The sequence below is a fragment of the Haliaeetus albicilla genome, chromosome 18 (assembly GCF_947461875.1).
Source record: "Haliaeetus albicilla chromosome 18, bHalAlb1.1, whole genome shotgun sequence".
Classification (NCBI taxonomy): domain Eukaryota; kingdom Metazoa; phylum Chordata; class Aves; order Accipitriformes; family Accipitridae; genus Haliaeetus; species Haliaeetus albicilla.
In genome coordinates, this window is record NC_091500.1 from 28,021,855 (window position 1) to 28,028,823 (window position 6,969).

At 66.0% G+C, this 6,969-nt stretch overlaps 1 protein-coding gene across 2 annotated transcripts; it reads left to right on the forward strand.

Annotated features, from left to right (window-relative positions):
• Nucleotides 1–522: 522 nt before the first annotated feature.
• KRT8 (keratin 8) lies at nucleotides 523–6,614 on the forward strand. Of its 2 annotated transcripts, none has more exons than XM_069806049.1 (9): nucleotides 523–1,199; nucleotides 2,659–2,867; nucleotides 3,586–3,646; nucleotides 3,768–3,863; nucleotides 3,947–4,111; nucleotides 4,485–4,610; nucleotides 5,235–5,455; nucleotides 6,098–6,153; nucleotides 6,245–6,614. In XM_069806049.1, exons 1-9 carry the CDS (start codon nucleotides 867–869, stop codon nucleotides 6,427–6,429), a joined length of 1,452 nt encoding a protein of 483 aa, XP_069662150.1. In that variant the 5' UTR covers nucleotides 523–866; the 3' UTR covers nucleotides 6,430–6,614. The 2 variants fall into 2 exon arrangements, with proteins under 2 accessions (XP_069662150.1, XP_069662151.1); XM_069806050.1 differs by having other exon boundaries at nucleotides 524–1,199; nucleotides 6,248–6,613.
• The last annotated feature ends 355 nt before the right edge of the window (nucleotides 6,615–6,969 follow it).

The window sequence follows — 6,969 nt, forward strand, 5'->3', positions numbered from 1 at the left end:
GGGGTCATAGGATTGGAGACGTGGGCTGGGGACAGAGGGTGGGGATGCCGGCTTGGGGACATAGGCTGGGGACATGGGGCTGGGGACGCGGGTGTGGGGACCCAACTGGGGACACGGGGCTGGGGACGTGCCTTGGGGACACGGGTTGGGGTCTGTCCCCATGCCAGGACCGAGCCGGGGGGGTTTCACCCCCGAGCTGGGTGCGGGTCTGTGGGTGCCAACGGGTGGGGTGGGGGTCTCCACCAGCCGCATTTTGGGGCGACCACCCACCCCCACAGCCCCGGAGGGGGTCTCACCCCCCCTTCACCCCAAGACCTCATCTCCCCCTTCCTCCCCAACGGGCAGGATCCAGCCCCAGCCCCGCACCCAGGTGTCTCCCGGCGGCTCCGAAGGGGTTAAGGAGAAGCCGGTCCCGCTTCTCCGGGGGCTGGCGGCTCTCCCAGCCCTTCTCCTCCCCCGGCTCCTGGGTATAAACCGGGAGCTGCTCACCCCACCCCGGATCCGGCCTCCCGTAACCTGTCCTGCCCGTCCTGCCTGTCCTGCCACCACCCTCCTGCCTGCCCGGCAACCCTGCCCGCTTCCAGCCTCCTTCCAGCCTCCTTCCAACCTCCTTCCAGCCTCCTTCCAGCCTCCTTCCAACCTCCTTCCAGCCTCCTTCCAGCCTCCTTCCAACCCTCTTCCAACCTCCTTCCAACCCTCCTCGCAACTCCCTTGCCCATCTTGCAACCCCCTTGCCCGTCTCGCGACTCCCTCGCGCCCTTCTTCCAAATTTCTCGCCCTTCTTCCAAATTTCTCGCCCGTCTCCCAACCTTCTCGCCCGTCTCCCAACCTCCTCGCCCGTCTCGTGACCCTCCTGCCCGCTCACCATGTCCGTCACCATCACCAGGAAGACGGTGAGAAGCAGCTCGGTGGTACCCGGCCGTTCTTTCAGCTCCCACTCCTACACCGCCGGCCCCGGCGTGAGGATGAGTACGGCTTCAGCCTTCGGGGGTTACGGTGGGAGCCGTTACGGAACCGGGCTGTACCGGGGTCCGGCCGTCGTGCCTGGGACGGGGGGTGGCATCACGGCCGTCAGCATCAACCAGAGCCTCCTGACGCCCCTCAACCTGGAGATCGACCCCAGCATCCAGCGGGTGCGCAAGGAGGAGAAGGAGCAGATCAAGACCCTCAACAACAAATTCGCCTCCTTCATCGACAAGGTGGGGCTGGGCTGGGGGGAGACCCCGCAGGGAGAGGGATGGGACCCCCCCTTGGGGACCTCCGGGGTCCCTCGGGGACATCTTCACCCGGTCAGGCACACCCTGAGCCCCTCAGGGACTTTGAGACCCCCTCGGGGACCTCCTGGCCCCTTCAGGTCCATCCTGAGCCCCTTGGGGGACATTGAGACCCCCTTGGGGACACTGAGACCCCCTTGGGGACCTCCTGAGCCCCTTGGGGACCTCCTGGCCCCATCAGGCACACCCTGAGCCCCTTGGGGACACTGAGACCCCCTTGGGGACCTCCTGACCCCCTGGGGGACCTCCTGGCCCCTTCAGGTCCATCCTGACCCCCTTGGGGACATCCTGGCTCTCTTGGCGACATCCAGACATCCTTGGGGACACCCTGACCCCTTTGGTCACATTTTGGACCCCCTTGGGGACCTCCTGGCCCCTTTGGGGACATCCAGACCCCCTTGGGGACACCCTGGCCCCTTCGGGCATGTTTTGTCCCCCTCGGGGACCTCCTGCCACCCTTGGGACCCCCATCGCCCCCCTCAGGGACCCTCTGACCCCCTTTGGGCACATTTCCCCCCCCCCCTTTGGGACCTCCTGGCCCCCCCTGGGGACACGCAGCTGGCTGTGGGGACACCCTGGTCCCCTCCCACTGCTGGGGACATGGCGGCCGAGCCTGCGGGCAGGGAGCGGCGTCGGAGCAGGAGCTGGGATGGGACGAGTTAGGGGGGGGAGCGTTGCCTGCCCCCCTCCCAGGTGCAATGGGGGCACCCCCAGTCCCACCGGCACCCAGCACCTTCCTCTCCGGCACCCGCTTCCGGATGCTCCGCTGGGGTTGGGTTCCTCGCCCCATCGTGGGCTGGGGGGGGCCCAGCTGGGTGTAGGGGGGGGGACAAGGGGGTTCCCCTGGGGGCAACCCCAGATTGCACCCGGCACCCCAGGTTTACACCCCAGACCTGGCGACCCCAGACTCGCACCCCAGATTGCACCTGGGACCCCAGGTTTGCACCCCAGACCCGGCCACCCCAGACTTATACCCCAGGACCCCACAAGCACCCCAGACCCAGTTTGTACCCCAGGACTCCAGAATTGCCCCCCCAAGACCCCCTGGCTTGCACCTGGGACCCCAAATTTGCACCCAGGACCCCAGGTCTGTCCCCTGCCACCCCTTTCCCTCTCTGCCCCTTGCAAACCAGCACCTGGGACCCCCAGCCTCGCACCCAGGACCCTCAGCCTTGCGCCCCAGATCCAGCTTGCACCCAGGACCCCAAATTTGCACCCAGGACCCCAGGTCTTCCCCCTGCCACCCCTTTCCCCCTCTGCCCCTTGCAAACCAGCCCCGAGCACCCACGTCCACGACCCACCTCGTGCAGCGGAACCCGTCCCCAGGGTGGGATTCGTGGGGTCTGGGGGGGGTGACGCTGACTGCCCCCCCTTTCCTCCCCAGGTCCGGTTCTTGGAGCAGCAAAACAAGATGCTGGAGACCAAGTGGAGCCTCCTGCAGAACCAGAAGACCACCCGCAGCAACATGAGCGGGCTTTTCGAGGCGTACATCGCCAGCCTGCGCCGCCAGCTCGAGGGACTGGGCCAGGAGCGCCTGCGCCTGGAAGCCGAACTGGGCAACATGCAGGGGCTGGTGGAGGAGTTTAAGAACAAGTCAGTTCTTAAACTTCTTGGGGTGTCGTGTGCGGTGGGGGGCGGTTGGGGATGCGGCACGGGCCCCCGCGGTGGCGGCGTCTTCGCCTTGGGGTGCAGCGTTCCACCGTGTCGCTGAGGTGTTGGGGATGCTGGGATGGGGCTGGAGCATCCCCTCCGGCTGTCATCGGGGCGGCTTTGGGCGGGGAGGGTGGTTCTTCCACTGCGAGAGGCATTCGGGTGGATGGGACCCCCTGTCCCTGCATCCCTGTGTCCCTGTGTCCCCGCATCCCAGTCTTCCATGTCCCCGCATCCCTATATCCCCCACATCCCTATATCCCCTGTATCCCCATACCCCCAAGTCCCTGTATCCCCATATCCCTGTATCCCCCATATCCCCATGTCCCTGTATCCCCAAGTCCCTGTATCCCCATATCCCTGTATCCCCGTATCCCCGTATCCCCCATATCCCCGTATCCCCCATATCCCCATGTCCCTGTATCCCCATGTCCCTGTATCCCCCATATCCCCATGTCCCTGTATCCCCAAGTCCCTGTATCCCCATATCACCATATCCCTACATCCCTGCATCCCTGTGTCCCCCATATCCCCCACGTCCCCTCATCCCTATATCCCCCGTATCCCTGTGTCCCCGTATCCCCATGTCCCCATATCCCTGTATCCCCTGTATCGCTGTCCCCCTCCATCCCCAGCTCCAAGCCCTCCCCTCTTCCCCAAGGTACGAAGAAGAGATCAACCACCGCACTGAGAAGGAAAATGAGTTTGTGCTGCTCAAAAAGGTGAGTGGGGGGCCCCAGGTCTGGTAGGGGCCAGGCAGCACGGGGTGGGGGGGGCTGACGGGGCCAGGGACAGACTGACGGGGACGGGGACGGCCTGACGGGCTGCCTGCTCTGCCCCCAGGACGTGGACGAAGCCTACATGAACAAGGTGGAGCTGGAGTCACGGCTGGAGAGCTTGACCGATGAAATCAATTTCTTGAGGCAGCTTTATGATGAGGTACGGGGTCACCTCCCTTGGAGGGGGGCCACACGTGCACCGAGTTGCCCGTGCTCAGCCCGGACGCCGTTCCTTGCCTGCAGGAGCTCCGGGAGCTGCAGTCTCAGATCTCCGACACCTCCGTCGTCCTCTCCATGGACAACAACCGCAGCCTGGACCTGGACGGGATCATCGCCGAGGTGAAGGCGCAGTACGAGGACATTGCCAACCGCAGCCGCGCCGAGGCCGAGAGCATGTACCAGATCAAGGTGAGCCGGACCACCAGCCCCGGGATGCGGGATGCTCCAACCTGGCCCCCCTGTGCTGCTGGTGCTCCCCGCTCCTCCCTGATCTGGGATGAAGGAAGCGCAGGCTCCTTCCTCCTCCTCCCTGTGGCTTCACCCTGCAACCCAGCCGGGCAAACACCCTCCCTGCCCCGGAGCAGGCGGCTGCTGCGTGGGAGAGATCCCGGCTCCAAACCCAACCGGAGCCGCCACAGCCCAGCCTGGAGCATCCCTCCTGGCGTGGGCACGTCCCGGCTCTTTTCTCCCCAATTTTAGGGGTGCTGGGGGAAGGAGGGGTGCGTGTCTGGGGGGGGGGGGGGGCACCCCATCTCCATCCTGCCCGCTCCGGTCTCTGCAGTACGAGGAGTTGAAGACGACAGCCGGGAAACACGGCGACGACCTGCGCAACACCCGCAGCGAGATCAACGAGCTCAACAGGCTGATCCAGAGGATCCAGGCGGAAATCGAGGCGCTCAAGAACCAGGTCTGGGAATGGCCCCTGGGGTGGGAAAGTGGGGAGACGCTGCCCGCTCCTCCCACTGTCACCCTCCCCTACCAGCACCCCCATGGCCCCTCGAGCCCCCCCCCAGCTACCTGCAGAATCCTGCTGACCCTACCCATGGGAACCCCAAATCGGAGGAGGGATCGATATCCCAGAGATGCTGGGGGGGGGGGGTGTCATAGCCTGGGGGATGCTGGGGGGCATGGGGGATGCTGGGGGGGGTGAGGGATGGTGGGACATGGGGGATGCTGGGGGGGGTAAGGGATGGTGGGACATGGGGAGTAGGGGATGCTGGGGGTTGTGGGGGTGAGGGATGCGGGGCTACGGGGGATACTGGGGGGCGAGGGGTACTGGGAGGTGGGATTCTCAGGGGTGAGGGATGCTGGGGGACAGGGGATGCTGGGCCATGGGAGATTCTGGGGGGCGATGGGTGCTGGGGGGAGCGAAGGGTGCCGGGGGGGTGAGGGATGCTGGTGCATGGGGCCTGCTGGGGGATGCAGAGGCACAGGGGATGCTGGAGCACTGGGGATGCTGGGACATGGGGGACCCCCCCCCCCCAGCCCCTTCTCCAGGTCACCCCCCACCCTCCCCGGCCGTGCCTTGCAGCGAGCCAGCCTGGAGACGGCCATCGCGGAGGCGGAGGAGCGCGGGGAGCTGGCCCTGAAGGATGCCAGGGGGAAGCTGGCCGAGCTGGAGGCAGCCCTGCAGAAGGCGAAGCAGGATATGGCCCGGCAGCTCCGCGAGTACCAGGAGCTCATGAACGTCAAGCTGGCCCTGGACATCGAGATCGCGACCTACAGAAAGCTGCTGGAGGGCGAGGAGAGCAGGTGGGGACACTCCGGCCTCGCTGGCACCTGCATCCCACATCCCATATCCCCCAAGGATCCCGTGGGCATCCTATGGGCACCCTGCATCCCGTATGCCGCATCCCGTGGGCACCCTGCGTCCCGTATCCTGCATCCCATGGGCACTGGGATCCTGTGGGCATCCCATGGGCACCCTGCATCCCGTTAGCCGAATCCCATGGGCACCCTGCATCCCATATGCTGCATCCCGTGGGCACCCTGCATCCTGTGGGCATCCCATGGGTACCCTGCATCCCGTATCCCGCATCCCATGGGCACCCTGCATCCCATATCCCGCATCCCATGGGCACTGGGATCCCGTGGGTATCCCATGGGCACCCTGCGTTCTGTATGCCACATCCCGTGGGCACCCTGCATCCCGTATCCCATATCCCCATGGCATCCCACATCCCATATCCCCTGGGCATCCCAAATCCCGCATCTTTTGGGCATCCCGCAGCCCCCACCCTGGCTATCCGCAGCTCAAGGCTGTGGCCGGGACCAGAAGGACCCTGTGTCCCTCTGTCACTGTGTGTGTCCCCCCCCCGGCCTTTGGCATGTCCCTTAGCCCCCACCCTGACACTCATGTCACACCCCCCCCGCCCCCCAAATTTCTCCTGGCAGGCTGGAGTCCGGCATGCAAAACCTGAGCATCCACACCAAGACAACAGGGTACTCGGGTAAGACAGGGGGGTGACTGGGACCCCCCCCCTACTTAGGTGCCACCCCCCACCGGTGCCACCATGCTCACGGCTGGTCCCTCTCCCCCAGCAGCCGGTTTTGGCGGGGGCTTCGGGGGGGGCTTCGGCACCTCTTTCGCCAGCGCTGGCTACATTGTGCCCCCCCCCGCCCTGGAGAGCTCGCCCCTCACCAAGTCCCGCGCCATCGTCATCAAGAAGATCGAGACCCGCGATGGCAAACTGGTGTCCGAGTCCTCCGACGTCCTGGCCAGCTGAGCCCCCCCCCAAATCCCCGGGGGGGTCCCTCCGCAGGAGCCTCTGGTGGCCGGATCGGGCCCGCAGGCGGATGGGACCCCCGGCACCCCCTAACCCCCCCCCAGGGCAACCTGAGCCAGTGCCCCCCATCCCCACCAAGGGCTCCGACCCCCCCCTGGTCCTCACCCCCCTTTTCCATCTGTCCTGGCCCCCCCATGTCCCCATCGGAGCTGCCGGAATAAAACCTTTGAAATACGGAGTTGTTTTGGTAAACACCGGTGCTGGGACCTGCTGCCCACGGGGATGTGGGGGGACCTGGAGAAGTGTGTGTGTCCCCCCCCACTGCCAGGGGTGCCAGGGTCTGTCTGGGGTGTCAGGGTCCAGCCAGGGTGCCAGGATCCATCCCAGGGTGTCAGGATCAGTCCCAGGGTGCTGGGGTCTGTCTGGGGTGTCAGGGTCCAGCCAGGGTGCCAGGATCAGTCCCAGGGTGCTGGGGTCTGCCTGGGGTGTCAGGATCCAGCCTGGGGTGCCAGGATCAGTCCCAGGGTGCTGGGGTCTGTC

Bases quoted from the DNA above. Each gene is read 5' to 3' on its own strand.
- KRT8 (XM_069806049.1), top strand. From the start codon at position 867: ATGTCCGTCACCATCACCAGGAAGACGGTGAGAAGCAGCTCGGTGGTA. The intron at 1,200-2,658 runs GTGGGGCTGGGC...TTTCCTCCCCAG, and splicing joins TCGCCTCCTTCATCGACAAG to GTCCGGTTCTTGGAGCAGCA. The intron at 6,154-6,244 runs GTAAGACAGGGG...CCTCTCCCCCAG, and splicing joins CAAGACAACAGGGTACTCGG to CAGCCGGTTTTGGCGGGGGC.